The sequence below is a fragment of the Manis pentadactyla genome, chromosome 14 (assembly GCF_030020395.1).
Source record: "Manis pentadactyla isolate mManPen7 chromosome 14, mManPen7.hap1, whole genome shotgun sequence".
In the NCBI taxonomy this organism is placed as follows: domain Eukaryota; kingdom Metazoa; phylum Chordata; class Mammalia; order Pholidota; family Manidae; genus Manis; species Manis pentadactyla.
The window spans coordinates 64319973-64336234 of record NC_080032.1 but is presented as its reverse complement, the minus strand read 5'-3'; the positions used below and the strand labels follow the sequence as shown (position 1 = coordinate 64336234).

Below are 16262 nucleotides of genomic sequence, written 5' to 3'. Positions count from 1 at the left end.
TGGTGCAGAGACCTGAGGCTTTCCTGTGAGCTCCGCCCCGCGCCCCCAGGGGAAGTAGAGGTGAGAAGGAACCATCCGGCCGGTATTAACCGCAGTGATGGAGGAGCTGTCGGCTCTCTGCCCTGAGAGGGCCCAGTAGCAGCCAGTGGGGCAGAGGGGCCCTGGGCAGGGTGAGGTCTGAGCCATGACTGGCTGGAGCGAAGCCACCTGCCGGAACTCAGCAGAGAAAGAGACGCCCAGGGGAACCCGTGAGCACAGTGGAAGGCTGGTGGGTTAGTCATCTGGCACCAGCGGGTGGGTGTGCCAGTGAGACTTCCCAGAAACCGTGGGGAGCGTGGGAGCCATGGGCGGGGGTAGTTATTAGGCACCAAGAGGGCTGGATTAAGTGTTACGATCTACCGGCCAGTCCGTGGGGGCCGCTGAGGGCACTGATTCCTCCTCTCTCCCTGCCGCGTGCGGGGCTGGGTGAGCGTGAGCGTGAGGAGCTGGAATCTGCGGAGAAGGTGGGTGCGTCCCCACCCGCCAGGAGCAGGTCCTACCAGCCCAGCCCAAACAGGCAGCGGAAGCCGGCTGGGGGCAGTGGCAGAGCCGCAAGGAGCTCAGGTATGGGGGTGTCATGGGCAGGTTGAACCTTCCGGGGGATGCCAGGGGCAGCACCCCTCCTTTAGGAACAGGGGGACATGGGTGGGGATGGAAGTGAGGGTGGGCCATGGGCCCCAGGAAACCTCTCTGAATAGAGTAACAAGCTAAAAGGGGCTGCCTCCAGCAGACAGACCCGCTTGGACACTGCTGGGTGAGGAGGCAGCCAGCACACTGGACTTGAGGCCCCCACATGGGGGCAGCTAGAGGCTGGGGTACCCCCTCCACCCATTCGGCCCCACTGTCATGTTGAGCCTGGGACTTCCAAGGCCACTTAGGAAGGCCTCAGTAGAGGCTTCCTACCCTTTCCCACTCTCAGATAAGGCTTAACCCCCCGACCACTCAGCCCCCAGGCCCAGGCCCCTTGCTGGATGACAATGAAATAATCTGGCTGAAGTACACTAATGAATCCACTGGTGCACATGTGTTCTTGGGGTTATCCTTTCTGGCTGTCCAAGAGGTATTTTACGGGGTCTTGGAGAGACACTGTCTTAACCCAGTGTGTTCATCCACGTAAGGGGATTAGACAAGATGGTCTCCAGCGTTCCAACGGCTGTGATAGTAGGTGGCTCATGAGGGCAGCTGCCTGCCTATTACCTATGTTTATGGGGACCTCCATGAAGGAGAGGGCCTCCCGCCAGGTGTATCTGCAGCTCCTTTTAGGGCAAGCTGCAGCTGTAGCCCTAAGGGGAGGTGGAGGCAAGTCTTGAAGGGGAAACAGGAACTTACTCATGCCTATAAACCTCACCTCCTGGCCTCTCGGAGACACCAGAGGCTGCTGCGTCATTGCCTCTCCCCGTACTGCCCTGGAGTCTACCTCAGTGACACAGAAACCTTGCATGCCTAGGCCCCCGGGGAAGCAGCAGAAAGGGTGAGGGCTGCAGCCAGTGGTGCATGCCAAGTGGTGTCTGACTTCAGAGCAAGGTCAGTGGGGCCAAGAGGCTCAGGAGATTCCTCGGAAGCAATGACACCATCCAGGCCCCACCAGAAGGGTGAGAGGCTCACAGCCCACTTGGAGCACAGGGCTGTGGAGGGCTGACCCCCACCAAGCGACTTCTTTTGACTGGGACTCTATTTCCTGTTTTTCCAGCTCTGGAAAGCAGGATGAAGGGAGATATGCAGGTGGCCAGGTGACCCGCACAACTGGGAGACTAACTGTGGAGCTGCAGGCCGACTTTGCTCTCTGCCTGTTTCCAGGAGAGAAATGCCGGGAGAGAGGAGGTCAGAATACCCCAGGAGGGAGAAGACACAACTGAGGATGATGATGCAAATGCAGGAAGAGAGGCTCAGGTGGGGAAGAGTGGGGAGAGGCTGGAGCAGGAATTGGGCTGGAGGAAGCAGAGCAGGCCTGGACCAGGAAGGAGGGGGCCTGTGCCAGAGCTCCTGTCCTTGGCAAGGAGGTGGCCCCTGAGGCGGGAGGCAGCATCCAATCACCCTGGTGACTGGTACTATCTCCACCCCACAGACCCCTCAGTCCCAGGACAAGCTATGAGCAGGATACATCTGTGTCCCCAGAGAGCTGCTTGAAAAGCCTCCATATGCGTTCAGCTTCTGCTGCAGGCCCAGCACAGTTTGGAGCCATTTGGGGCATCTGAATATACAGATATGAACAGGTCTTTATATTGGAGCCTTCTGTGGGTAAAGGTGCCTCTTTTCAAAGTTGCCTGAGGGCCTGGCCATGTGGCCTCCAGAATCTAAATGAATTTGGGGCTGTTCCAGAACCATCTTCTGGGGCAAGGAAGATGAAGGAGATCTGAGTTCATTTCAAACTTCTGAAAGATGTGAATGAATTACTAAAAAGAGGAGAGGAAGAGAGAACAAGGTGTTTGGTGAATGTGTGGGAGGGGCAGGGGGGCTGCATGGAGAGGGTGGCAGGCAGGAAGAAGCTGGACAAAGCAGAGGTGATTCTCTCCCCTCCCTGCCCCCATCACTGTCCCCCCAACCCCCACCACATGGCCTGTTCCTTTCTCTGCAGCTCCCTCTGCATCACTGGTCAGAGCCAGAAGGGTGAATGCCACGGGCAGGCTGTGTGGAAGAGAGGGAGGGAATAGTCACGATCTTGCCTCCTGCCTAGTCTGACTTTCATTCTCACTTCCTGCCTATGGCAGAAAATAGCCCTGCCCCTCTGGCTTATCTCAGCAAAAAGTGGTGCCCAGCCCAGCTCAGAGGGCAATGGGACAGGTCCAAGAGGCCCTGAGGACATAAGGAACCTGGGTCCAGATGTGTGCCTGGGAAGCTGAAGGACAGAGGCCCAGGGAGGAGGCAAGCAGCCACGTGTACTCTGCTGCGTGAGTGGTGTGGTGGGAGGTGATGACACGGGGCAGCCCCGGGGCCTCTGTGTGTGCGGTGCTTTCTTCGTCCTACAGTATCTGGGGGCTGGGATATGTTAGTACACCGCTGCAGGGGTCTCTGCTCCCAAAGTTGTCTGATTCTGTCTGTCTGTCTGCATAAGAATATGGATGTCCCTAGGCCAGGGGCTATGTCTGCCCTTCCTCCTCTGGCCCAGTTGTCTGTGCTGCAGTGCGTGCGCATTCTTGTGTGTTACTGGGGGTATATATACCTTGGCTTCTATGTTACTAGGGACCATGCATGCACATCTCTTAGTGCACCTATATCTTGCATGTACGTACACATATGTGTAGTGGTATGCTTGTCACCACATCCTTGGAGCAAGGTTAGTCAAGGTTACTGAGCCTATGTGGGCCTCCATGTCCCTCTTTCTCCTTGCTGAAATGAAACTCCAGTGTTCATTCTTTTTGGGGGCAGCTGCTGTTCCTCTGCTTTGTACATTTCCCCCATAACTTGACCTCTTCCTCCAGGCAGGACTGTGGAGAGGGCCCAGGCCACCCCTCCCCCACACCTAAAGCCCTCCTCCCGTTTCCTGTTCACCCCCTTTTTGGCAGTTTCTCCCATCTTTGCCATCTGGCCTGGCACTGTGCCCATTCAGCTCCACTGACAGGAGCCCCAGGGAAGCAGGCAGATGGGGTGGGGACCAGGGTAGGGCCTGGCAGCTCCCAGCACTCAGCTCAGGTCATTCCATGGGAGCCTGTCAGAAAGTGGTGATTTTTGACAAATAGACTCCACTGTAAAGAAATCCAGGGACGTCTTCCCTCTGGAACTGAGTCGTGAGTGCATCGCCATCAGCTCTACTAGAGGATTCCTATCTTACCTTTACGTAGCAGCTTACCTAATGCATTTTGGTTTGTAACTTTGTTACAGTGAAAGACCTGGGATACTTGGGAAATAATAATTTATTCACTCATTCTGTTTCTAGTATTTGTCTCCTAGTTACAAGGAGCTATTGATTCTCCAAATAATGGTTAAGAATAAGAGAGTGGGAGATTAAAGATGGCAGCAGGAGAGAGGCATATTAGAATGATGTGACTGGAGCAAAGGAGCATGGGAGGTGGGGCATGTGTCAGAAAAAGAACCTGGTTTTATTTGCTTTTCAGTATGGTTAAGCCCCCTTGTTAGTAGTACTTTCATTGCTGACATGGGTATTTTGCAGAGGAAATTTTGTATTCCCTTTAACTACTCTAGAATACCTCTTGCAAGTCTTAGACTGCTGGTGGTTGTGGTTAGAGGGAGAGCAAACAAACAAAAAACCCACAAGAAAACTTGTTACAGGCAGAGACCTAAGTATCAATGATAGCTTAATTTTAAAAAATCATAAAAAAAAGAATAAGAAAGTGTTACTGTAATTATAGCATAAACTGTTATTGAAATTTTAATGCAAGCTGTTCCAAACAGGCCTTTCAAGGGACATGGTCTTTTACTAAGTGAGTTATACGTATGGACAAGATAGTCAGGAATTGGACAAGAAGTGGTTAGTTGATTGGATTCATACAAGAGATATTATAACAGGATTGCAGGATGGGTGGACATGGGGTAGGGGGCAGAATTCCTGCCAGTGAGCCACTGAACATCACAAGTGCTTGCCAAGTAGAGACTGAAGTGTTAGCGAGCTTGGGAAGAAAAGCAGTGGAAGATGTGGTCCCCACTCCGGACCTTCCCAACTAATGGGGGAAATGGAACAAGGACACATAAAACAACCCAAGGAGTTCAGAGCAGCAAACTAAGTGGTTAGTAGGTAAGGGGACATTGTAGAGGGTCGTGTAGTGTCATGAGGAAGATGAGTCTATTACTAGTGTTTGAAGTGGCAGAAAGAAACTGGGTTATTAAAAAGTATATATTTGAAATGGACAAATGAGGTAGTAAAACAATGCTATCTATGGGCAGGGATTTCATATAGGTGGCCAGGAAAGATGGGCTCTGGGAGGCGTCTGTCCTCATCTCTTGCTGGAAGTGGCACTGGACAGCTTTGGAGCCAGGTGGCCCTGGGTTTGAATCCTGACTCTGCTGCTCATTGACTGAGCTCCGAAGCTTCTGTTTCATTTCCTATAAAAATGAAGATAAATGCCTGCTTCAAATGGCTGTTGGAAGGACTAGAGATATGCATGTACAATTCCCTGGGATGCGGCGAATGATCAATAAATGATAGCTATTTTTTTCACTTGACATTTATTGAGGTAGGTGTTGGGGATACAAAGATGAATAAGCCACAGCCCACAGCCCCTCCCGTAAGAAGCTCATAGTCTAGTAGGAGAGGCCGACTGAGAACAGCTAATTACAATATCCGTGGGAACAGGGTGGGGTAGGGGGATGGGGAGGGTGGGGTAGGGGTAGGGGGAGGGCAGGCAGGAAGTGAGGGACGGTTTCACAGAGTCCTAAAAAAATGTCTGGTTCTCCCGTTGGAAAGTGGGAGGAAGGGTATTCCACGTTGAAGAAACAGCATGTGCAAAGGTAGAGACCTGAAAGCAACATATGTGCAAAATTATTAGTATGGTGTGACTGGAGCAAAGGAGCATGGGAGGTGGGGCATGTGTCAGAAAAAGAAACTGGTTTTATTTGCTTTTCAGTATGGTTAAGCCCCTTTTTAGTAGTATTTTCATTGATGGCATGGGTATTTTGCAGAGGAAATTTTGTATTCCCTTTAACTACTCTAGAATACCTCTTGCAAGTCTTAGACTGCTGGTGGTTGTGGTTGGAGGGAGAGCAAACAAACAAAAAACCCACAAGAAAACTTGTTACAGGCAGATTTCAGGCTTGGGTCCATGTAAGAACTTAAGCAGTTCCTTTTGAAAGAAGTCCAATGCTTTGGGATAAGTGCTCAGGGTGTTTCCCTGAGATGGCACGTGGATAGCCATATCCACAGCATTATTCACGATAGCCAAAAGACAGATGAATGGCTAAACAAAATGTGTATACATATATACAATGGAATGTGTTATTCAGCCATAAAAAAGATTGCTAACTTGGATACATGCTACAGCATGAACTGACCTTGAAAACTTGAAGTGTCACAAAAGGACAGATACATGAATCCACTCATATGAATTTTCTAAACAGGCAAATTCATAGAGACAGAAAGTAGAATAGATGTTACAAATTCTGGAAATAGTGGTTACTATTGTGAACGTCCTTCATGTCACTGAATGGTACACTTAACGATGGCTAAAATGGTAAATTTTAAGTTATGTATGTTTTATCACACACACCAAAGAGAAGGCACTGGGGGTAGCTACAGAGGGGTGGCTTCTGTGGCCTTAAGGCTTTAAGGAAGGTGGGATCTTGAGACCATGTCCTGTACTCTGGCTTCTCTCCGTCTTGGCCATCTCCTTTGTCTGCCGGCTTCTCCTGAGGTCTGTGGTCTGCTTTACCCCATCCGGGAAGCTCATGAGTCGACCCTCCTGGAAGGCACCTGGAAAGCACAGCCCATAGGGCCACCCCCTGCCTGGTAGGACTGTGCTGGTGTGCAGTCTGCCTTGGAGAGCCCCACTGTGTTATTAAACCAGTTTACAGATGAAGAAAGAGTTGGAGAGGTGAACAATCAGGCTGAACCCACGTCGCTCTGACCACAGACCCAGCCCTTACTGGAGCAATGGTGAACAGGACTGTACTGAACTCGGGAATTTGAACTTTATTCTTTAGATAATGGGGAGCCAGCAGAGCACCTGCTCCAGGGCAGTCGCTCCCTAGTACTTCTCCCTACCTGACATAACATCTGTTTACTTGCACTTTATTACCTGTCTCCCTTCAATGGAATGTGAAGTAGGTGGGGGCAAGGCCATCATTTTGTTCCCTGCTGTGAACATGCCTGGCACCTTCTGAAGACTCAGCAAGCATTTGTAGAAGAATGGAAGGCAGAGAGATTAGATAACTACAACTTCAGCACATTACATATATCATCTCATTTAATCTAACAACCTCATGAAGCAAGGACCTCTGTCCTTTTTTCTCTCCAGGTAAGGCAAATGAGGTTCAGAAAGAGTAAGTCACTTTTCTGTGGACAAAACTAGGCAAGTTGGCATATCCAGGATTTAAGCCCAGGCAGTATAACTCTACAGCCTGGGCATTTAACAGTGAGTTCCAGAACCCTACTGCAGAAAGCTATTCTGGCCGGATGGAAGGTTGGGAGTGAGATGTGAGGCTGAGAAAAGACTCAAGAAGCCAGCCAGTTTAGCTAGATGAACATTTGTGTCTTCGGCCCTGTCCTTGCATTATTTTGAATTCTGGCGTGCTCTCCTATTCCAGGTCTCCACGGCTGATGAAGCGGTGTCCAAAGGCATTGAAGCCCTGGCAGCCATCTACCCGGCAGTCACAGCCCACACTCCCATGCCCTGCCTCTGCTGGCTTTGGGACTGTCTCTGGGCAGCCTCCATGCCCCACCCTGGATAGGGCCACGATGCCAGGACCTTACTGTGCCCCATGATGCCCCCAGCCTAGCTCCTCCTCCCTCTGGCACCATGTTGGCCAACTCCTCGGCCACCAGTTCCACCAACAGCTCTGTTCCCCGGTGCCCTGACTACCGGCCCACACACCGCCTGCACATGGTGGGCTACAGCCTGGTGCTGGCCGCAGGGCTGCCTCTCAACGCGCTGGCTCTCTGGGTCTTCCTGCGCGCGCTGCGCGTGCACTCCGTTGTGAGTGTGTACATGAGCAATCTGGCGGCCAGCGACCTGCTCTTCACCCTCTCGCTGCCCGTGCGCCTCTCCTACTACGCCCTGCACCACTGGCCCTTCTCCGACTTTTTGTGCCAGACGGCAGGTGCCGTCTTCCAGATGAACATGTACGGCAGCTGCATCTTCCTGGCCCTCATCAACGTGGACCGCTACGCCGCCATCGTGCACCCGCTGCGGCTGCGCCACCTGCGGCGGCCCCGCGTAGCGCGGCTGCTCTGTCTGGGCGTGTGGGCGCTCATTCTGGTGTTCGCAGTGCCCACCGTGCTGGTGCACCGGCCCTCGCCCTGCGGCTACCGCGGCCTCCGGGTGCGTCTGTGCTTCGAGAGCTTCAGCGACGAGCTGTGGAAGGGCAGGCTGCTGCCGCTCGTGCTGCTGGCGGAGGCGCTGGGCTTCCTGATGCCTCTGGCGGCCGTGCTCTACTCGTCGGGTCGCGTCTTCTGGACGCTGGCGCGGCCCGACGCCACGAGGAGCCAGCGGCGGCGGAAGACAGTGCGCCTCCTGCTGGCCAACCTCGTCATCTTCCTGCTGTGCTTCGTGCCCTACAACTCCACGCTGGCGGTCTACGGGCTGCTGCGGGGCAACCTGGTGGTGGCCAGCAACGCCGCCCGCGACCAAGTGCGCCGGGTGCTGATGGTGATGGTACTCTTGGCCGGCGCCAACTGCGTGCTGGACCCGCTGGTGTACTACTTCAGCGCCGAGGGCTTCCGCAACACCCTGCGCGGCCTGGGCACTCCGCTCCGGGCCAGGACCTTGGCCACGAACGGGGCTCAGAGCGCGCTTGCCGACCGGCCCTCTGCGATCACCCACAGCACCAGGCCGGCTCCCGCCAGTCAGGGGCTGCTTGGGCTCTCCAGCCCTGGGAGGCCCTTCGCCCAGTGCCCGGAGGATTCGGCTCTCTGAAAGCGCAGCTCGCGCTGGCGCGCTCACGCCCACACGCACCCCTCCGCCTCTCACGCTCATAGACCTGCAGGGTGGGCACACGAGGGTGGGGAATTGGGCACTTGGACTTCTGGGTGGCACTCGAGCTCGTAATGCAGAAGAAAACGAAGTGTGGGAGCGAGGGGCACAGGGAAGGAAGCGTGCTGGCGGACATAACCTTTAAACTAGTGGCAATGGTGAGCACGGGGAGGACCCCTTCCAGTACGCAGGAAGTGATGCTGTGAGCCTGCCAATGCAGAGGCAGGCGACTGGGTGAAACGCCCTCGGTGGGGGCATGAAACACTGCCAAGAACTGGTAGATGGAGCAGACAGTGGGTGTCCTGGATATAGACCACAGCTGTGCTAGGATGGATGCCACCCACTCTCACTGCCACCTAGGCTTCCCCTGCCCAGCCCTGAGGCGTAACGCAAGAGGTTATTGAATAGGGACAGAACTGGTTTCCTTCTCTTTTAGTGACTTGTAACAACTTAGACCTGACACCCAGCACAGGATGGTTGTGGGCAGGACAAACTGTGAGTTAGAGGGTTTTTTTCCCTCAAAGATTTGTCCCCTGTTCCCATTGCTATAGGGCATTCCTTGTCAGCCCACCTCACCCTGCTTTCCAGGCCTCCTCCATTCTAGGTCCTAAACTCACTCACTCTGCCCCTGCTGCTTCATTTAGATTAAGGAGAAAATTCCTTATACTGAAGTAGCAATTCTCAAACGTATGGTCTCCAATCCTTTTACACTCTTAAAAACTGAGGATTCCAAAGAGCTTTTGCTTATGCTTTGTCCTTCCAATACTTATTAGATAGTTAAACTAAAATGTTTTTCACCAATACACAAGCCACACTCCCTTAGCTGTGAGAGCAATAATGTCCTCCCGTTTCATGAAATCTCTGGAAAACTCCACTGTATACTTGTGAGAGAATGAGAGTGATAAGGACAAATGACATCCTAGTAGTATTAGGAAAATATCTTTGATCTCGTGAACTTCCTAAAAGAGTTTGTCCCCAGATCACACTCCGAGAACCATGCTTGTACTAAAGTATTAGAGTTTGTGTGTCACTTCTTACCAGGGCATTACATTTTTATTTTGGTACTGTGGGGAGTGGGCAGTGCTCCATAACTCAATTGTTAGTTGTAGTCATTCAGGCTTGGGGTTTCCTGGGGACCCCAGGAGCAGCTGCATATGAAATGGAACTACCTGGGGCTTCCTGGAGCTGCAGCCTGAGGTGCGGGTGGAACTAGTCACACACACTCAGGAGGAGGGGGTGGGCTTTTCCAGGGAGGAAAAGGGCACTATGCCACAGCTGGGCATGAAGAATTTACAGGGAGCAAAGAGCAGATGGGACTAGGCTGGCCGTTCTTAGCAGGCTGGGGGCAAGGGAAATGGGAGACTGCTTTAAGGGCCAATACAGTTCCCTTTCCTTGGATGGAATCAGTGGCTGGGAGGAGCTGCAGAATCGGCACTTTGACATCTTGAGACCCTGACATTAGTGAAGGAGTCATTGCCATGGGTGTGTCCTGTATTTCTGTCCCTGTGTCTCTCAATGCTGTTGTGTGTGTCAGTGTTAGGATTTTCCTGTGTGTGTGTGTGTGTGTGTGTGTTTGTTTGGAGTAAGCCTTTTGTGTGTCTTTATGTGATTGCTCCAGAATGTGATTTACAGGGGGAAAATGACCCCTGGTGGCCAAACCAGAGAACTGACCCAGATTCCTTAGTGATAGCCTTGAAGTCTGGGCCTTCCACCATCTGGCGGGAGGTTAGAGCTGTGGGCCAGACTCTTACCGCCTGCTGCTCTAGAAGAGGCCCGGTGGTTAGCACCTGCTCCATCCTGCTTCATCCTTAAGATTCGGGACTGTGCCCTCCCAGCTCTGAGAGCCCCAGAGCCTCAGTGTTTTTCCCTATTCAAAGTGAACTAAATTGAGGAGTTTTAAAAAATTACTTGAGTATTTTTATACGCTGATAGGTGAATGATTTCTAAAGTAAAACTCACATAGCAAGTATCTTCTAACATACTATATAATGTACTTATTTATTATAATTTTTATAGTTTATTGTATGCCTCCCCCCCCCGCCCATAGAATGGAAGCTCCTTGGGGGTAGGGCTTAGTTCTCTGATGTATCTCCAGCATCTAGAACAGTGCCTTGCACAAAAGAAGTACTCAATAAATACTTGTTGAATTATAAACAGTTGAATCTTGCTGGAAAGCAGTTTATCATCTAGTGGGGACCATAGAACAAGTCAACAGTAATTACCATTCAAGATGGAAGGTGCAAGAAAGCAGGGTAAGGAACTGGCAGTTAATTTAGTGAGTAATGGGAAGTCCCTAAAGGTTCTTGAGTGAGGTTTTGCTCACCCTGACATACGGTGTGGAATAAACTGTAGAGAACTGAGGTGGGAGAGTCTAAAGGGCAAGAAAGATGGTGAGGGACCTGTGTAAATAGTCCAGCAGAAGTGTGATGGTGGCCTGCGCTGGTGGATGGAATGGGCTGTCCCCAGTGTGAAATTTCTGGTATGTAAGCTCGGGGACTCTTTCCCCACATTCAGTATATCCAAAGGGTTTCTATCGTGAAACTGGAGAGGCAAGACCAGATTAAGGAGATGTGGCAGACAGGAATGAACAGAATCTGGCAAGTAAGAGGCTGGGGAAGTTTAAGAAATCTTGTAACCACTGCCATTTTCACAGGATTCTCCAGTGACTGAATGGACAGCACATGGATGTAAAATACGGGCAATCCAGAGCCCTCACCCCAGGCCCTGGGGTCACCCCTGTGAGTTTCAGGCAAATCCCAGGAGGACAAGAAAATCTTGGAGAGAGAAGAGCATTAACAAGTTTTAAAAATATTCTCTGTATGCCAGGATCTCAATTTAGTGCTTAAAATGCTCCCTTACTTAATCATTATAATAACCCCCTGAGTTAGGCATGATTATTATCCCCATTTTACAGATGAAACACACTGGCAAAGTTGAGGTCCCAAGGTCACACAGCTGGGAAGTAGCAGAGTATCCATCCGGCACCCAGACTCTGACTCTGCAGTACATTGTGCTGCATCTCCCCTTCCCGGTTCTTCCCACCTCCTTATCCCTGGCCTTACACCCACCCTTCCCTGGTTTCCTTCTCTTTCCCTTCTCCGACTGGCCACGTCTGTCACCTTGAATCTCTAACCCACTCACCTGCAGCACACCTGTTGCCTCCCTCTCCACTTGCCTCAGGCCCCTGTGCAAAGATCCTTCTGGCTGTGCGAGTGCTGGAAACTGGGCTCACTCAGGGTTCCAGTTGTGTTGGCTCCAAAATGCACCCCATGGAGGGCTCAGAAGGGAGTAGCTGGCCAGTGACACAGGTGGACAGGTGGCTCAGCCCTGTGCAGTTGGCCATGACGCCTTTCCCCCATCTGGGACACACACATCTCCAAGACTGTCCCCCAAGTAAATCGAAGAGGAGACCTCGTTTTGGCTCTCTACAGTCTGTCTCCCCCATAGGATGTTCCCCCACGTGGTAAGGGTAGCTGGGGGAAGAGTAACCATCATTGGCCTTGAAATAAAACAAATTCAGAACCAGAGCACAGGTAAGGACCCCAAGGGGCAGAGATGCTTCTCTCTTAACCCTGAAGCAACTCGATGGGACTCCCCCAGGGGCTGCCACCAGGGGTCCCTGGAAGAAGTGGGGGGGGGGCCTTCTTTATCATTCTTTCAGGAGACCCTGGAGACAAAGAGAGGCTGGGTAACTCTTACTATGCCATGGTTTCCAGAGGAGCACTGAAGGCAATGAAAAGTGGTTTCTCACAAGAGGCTTGGGGAATTCTAAAGGCCCTCAGAATTTTGGAATCAAACAAACCTGGGTATTAATTCCAGCTCTATCATTTCTTGGCAAAGTGACTTCAGCAAGTTACTTAACCTCTCTGAAACTCTGTTTTCTCCTCTGTGAAATGGGGATCATAGCATCTACTTGCTGGGTGTGAGGGTCAATGAAGTCACCTTTGGAAGGGACCTGTTATCCTATAAGGGGGAGCTCTCTTTCCAAGGAGAGTACGGGGAGGAGATGCCCTTGGTAAAAGTCTGTGATGCCCAAGGGTGGTGCTTCTGAAAGACAGCAAGGGCTCCAGGGGAATCCTCACCCAGACAGAGCTGTACCAGCCATCAGAACTAAGGCCAGGGGCTGCGGGAGCGAGGCAGGCTGGGCGGGTTTCCATGGTGCTGGGTCAGGGCAGGGACTGGCCGGTTGCCCTGTGGGGGCACTCGCTCCCCTCTGGGCCCGATGTCCATCCCACACACAGAGGAGTGGGCAGGAAAGTGCAGAAAGAGAAAGGAGAGGGGACATGGGATGAAGAACCCAGCAAGGAGAAAGGGCAAGGGCCCTGGCTGGAGGGGAAGTAAGGGCCCAGGCAGGCACCGGGTGGGGCTGGGAGAGGGGCCCAGGGCAGGAGGGACCGTGCAGGGGGGAGGAGGGAGGGACAGGGAGGGAGACCAGCGGCGCTGACACAGCCTCGATGTGTGGAACGGGCTGGGGTTTGGCCCACAGGTCAGGCGTCTGGCACTATTATGGGATGGAGAGGCCTTAGGAGACAGGGAGAGTATTATGGGCTAGAACAGCCTTAGGAGACTGGGGAATATTATGGGCTGGTGAGGCCAGGCTCCAACTGGAGGCGGGAGGAAGGGGTGCGGGGCGGGAAGGAGGGGGTGGTGGTGGAAGGGAATATTATGGGCTGGAGGCCTCCTGCGACCAGAGGCAAGAGTATTATGGGCTGGCAAGGCCTTCGGTGGCCAGCGGGGGGAGCAGCGGGGGATGGCACCGGCTGCATGTGACTGAGGGGGGGGCCAAGTTGGGGGGGGTGAGTGGGGGTGGGGGAGCATATTATGGGATAGCTCTTTGTACCTACTGCGGGGACTGCTTCTCCAGAAGATATTATGGGATGTTGTGTGTAGGAGGGGGAGTGGGGCTGGGGGATTATTATGGGATGGTGGTGCAGAATGGGGAGGGCCTGAGCTCTTCACTCCCCCCTTACTACGTAGCCATCCTCTCTAAGGTCTGTCTTCTCAAATGGCCCAAGGGAAACACCTGAGATCCACCCACACACACACACACTTTTGGGCACCTCAACCCATCTTAGGTATCCCCCTCTAACTCACAGCTACCTCCGGGGTGCTGAGAGGGAAAGGCAGCCCCAGGGGAATGGGGAGAAAGCCTCAAAGCACGGTTGTGGTGGCCATTGGACCACACCTCCCCCCTGCAGGGCGTCCCCTTGGCTCCTGTCCCCTTGGGCCACTCTTCTTAGCCTTCTCCCTCCCTTCCACAAAGTGGGGGCCCTTGATCCTCTTCCCCTCCTCCCTCCCCTCCATTTCCTCTCCAGCTCCCTCCACAGCGGTAACCAGTAAAACAGGCGGCCAGCTATTATGGGATGGCTGCTCCAGGCAGCTCTGCAGGGAGGGGGCGGTCACCGCGGAATGTCTCCTGTGGGTGGCTATTATGGGATGGCCGCCTCTCTTTTTGGGGGGGGTTAGCAAGAAGAAGGATTATTATGGGATGTGCCCTGCACAGCTGGGTGGGGCTGTCCTGGTAGGTGAAGCTCTGGGGAAGGTGGGGGTGGGGAAGGAAAGGAAGGAAGAGGGAGGGAAGGAGCTGGGGAGGGTGGGGTGAGCCCTGGAGCCAGACCTGAGGCCTGGCAAGAGTAACAGGCTGGAGAGGTTCTTCAGTGACAGCTGTTTGAAGGGGCCCCTTCGGGCTAGAGCCAGCCAAATTTGAACCCTGGACACCTGGGTCCTTTCACAGCTGGTGAGCTACAGGGTTGCTGGGTCCAGGGCCTGCAGTGCCTGGCGGTAGTGAGAATGTCTGGGTTCTGGCTGGCAACCCACCAACAGGAGCAGTGCTCTTGGGTGACCACAGTACCTAGCTACTCCCCTCCCTCTTTGCCATTCTGGATTTGATTGAGCCTTGGGCCCATAGCTCACATCGGGCAAGTAGGCCAGGGCCACTTTGCCGCCTTGCAGTCACACCCCAGGAAGAGAGAGGCTGGGTGGCTCTTGAAGGGCAATGTCTGGCCGGTCACGCCAGAAGCCCTACATGAACTGCATCCTGTCTAGCCATCAGACTGCACCTTCACAGTGGCTTTTCTTCCTTATGTTGTCCTGCCAAACCCCCCTTTTGGACAGAGCAGGAGAACACTGGTTTCTGGGGCTTCTGAGCAGATTTTCTGGGGTGCACACAGAACAGCAATGTAGAGAGAGGAACTATATAGAGCATGTGCTGAAAACCTGGTGGACAATCCACTCCAAGTGTTATTCTAGGTTCTTCTGTACCTTGGGATGGAAACAGAACTCTAAGGTAACAGGCGAGAGAGGCTGTCCCCCTGGGTGCATTAATCAGGAGATTATCCCACCCATAGTCTCTGTGGGCCAATCATGCTAGTAGCTTATTTATAGTTTATCTGGAAGGGTAGCATGGGGCCAGGGCCGGGAGGGGAGCAGAGAAACATAAAGACCACAAAAGAAACATGCAAGCACACACAACCTAGTCCTTCCGGGGTCTCAAGAAGAGAGGAAGGGACTTGTAAACCTTCTCCCTGAAGTGGTGTCAGGGGAGGTGGGGAGTAAGAGGAGCGAGTGCATTGTGGGTAGAACCATCCAGGGGGAGGCAGAGGGGAGTAGTGGACAAAAGGTACCACTGTTTGTAATCACAGGCCCAGAGGCTGTGGCTACCCTGTTATAAAACTCTCTTCTTGGCTTATATCATGATTCACTGTGGTAATGTGGTATATATATAAGAAGAAAAGGGGCAGATGGAGATACTACAGAAGGGAATTTGAGGCCCAGAGGCAGGCTGGATTCCCTAGAGAAATAGGGAGAGAGGTATCTGGCAGCTCTATTTGTGAAGGAAAGACTCTTGAAAGGAGGTATCTTAAACGAGTTGTCTTCTCTCCCCCAAGTGATGGGCACAGGATGCATTCTTAGTCCTCAGAAGAAGCATGAGAAGGATTTGCACAAAGGAAGGGAGCCCAAGCTCCATTTCCAGAGAATTCTGTGAGGAAGACTACAGCAGCCTTGCAGGATGAGGGGAATGGCCTGCAGGTCACAATGGATGTGGCAAAAGCGTGGTCCCAGGAGTTAAGTCAGGCAGGAGCTGGTGGTAAGACTTCTCAGAGGCAGTGGTGCTCTTCTTGGAAGCAAAGGGATACTGATTTCCCAAGGCCAGCACTTGCCTCTCCTGAACTTGTCCTTGCCCTTTCTATAGTCCTGAGGCTCCTAGAGTCAGGAAGAGTCCTCTGGCCAGGCCCTTTCTCTAGGGAAGTGAGACTAGAAGGGCAGTAGAGATGGTGTGAGGTTCATCCCACTCATTTCTGGTCAGGAAGGGCCCCTCCTCGGAGGAAGTTCCAGTTTCTCTTCAACCTGTCCTACAGCCACAGGTCTTGGATCATGTGAAAAAGGCACATGAAAGCAGAGCAAGACATTCTCTCTAGCTTGGGGGTTGGGGGACAGCAAGGCACTGGTGCTGGGACATTGGTTTTCACTCAGGTACTGGTTCCCTGGGGTCAAGAAGAGGGAAAAGTGACAGGTGTATTGGCTCATGTTTGCTGAAGGCTAGGGGGTTTTAGGCTTGGGCTCTCTGACTTTTTGGGGCTGAGTCCCCAGTGTGCCTACACAATTAGGGAAGGGGATGGTGTACATGGGGAGGCTACCTTGGGG

The 16262-nt window shown here is 52.8% G+C and overlaps 1 protein-coding gene across 4 annotated transcripts; it reads left to right on the top strand.

The window, feature by feature from the left end:
* The first annotated feature begins 136 nt into the window (after positions 1–136).
* On the top strand, positions 137–9651 carry LPAR5 (lysophosphatidic acid receptor 5). Of its 4 annotated transcripts, XM_036910054.2 has the most exons (3): positions 626–1563; positions 1730–1929; positions 7234–9651. In XM_036910054.2, the coding sequence occupies exon 3, from the start codon at positions 7446–7448 to the stop codon at positions 8559–8561; it is 1116 nt and encodes a 371-aa protein (XP_036765949.1). In that variant the 5' UTR covers positions 626–1563; positions 1730–1929; positions 7234–7445; the 3' UTR covers positions 8562–9651. The 4 variants fall into 4 exon arrangements, with proteins under 4 accessions (XP_036765945.1, XP_036765949.1, XP_036765950.1 ...); XM_036910050.2 differs by lacking the exons at positions 626–1563; positions 1730–1929 and adding an exon at positions 137–603; XM_036910055.2 differs by lacking the exon at positions 1730–1929.
* The last annotated feature ends 6611 nt before the right edge of the window (positions 9652–16262 follow it).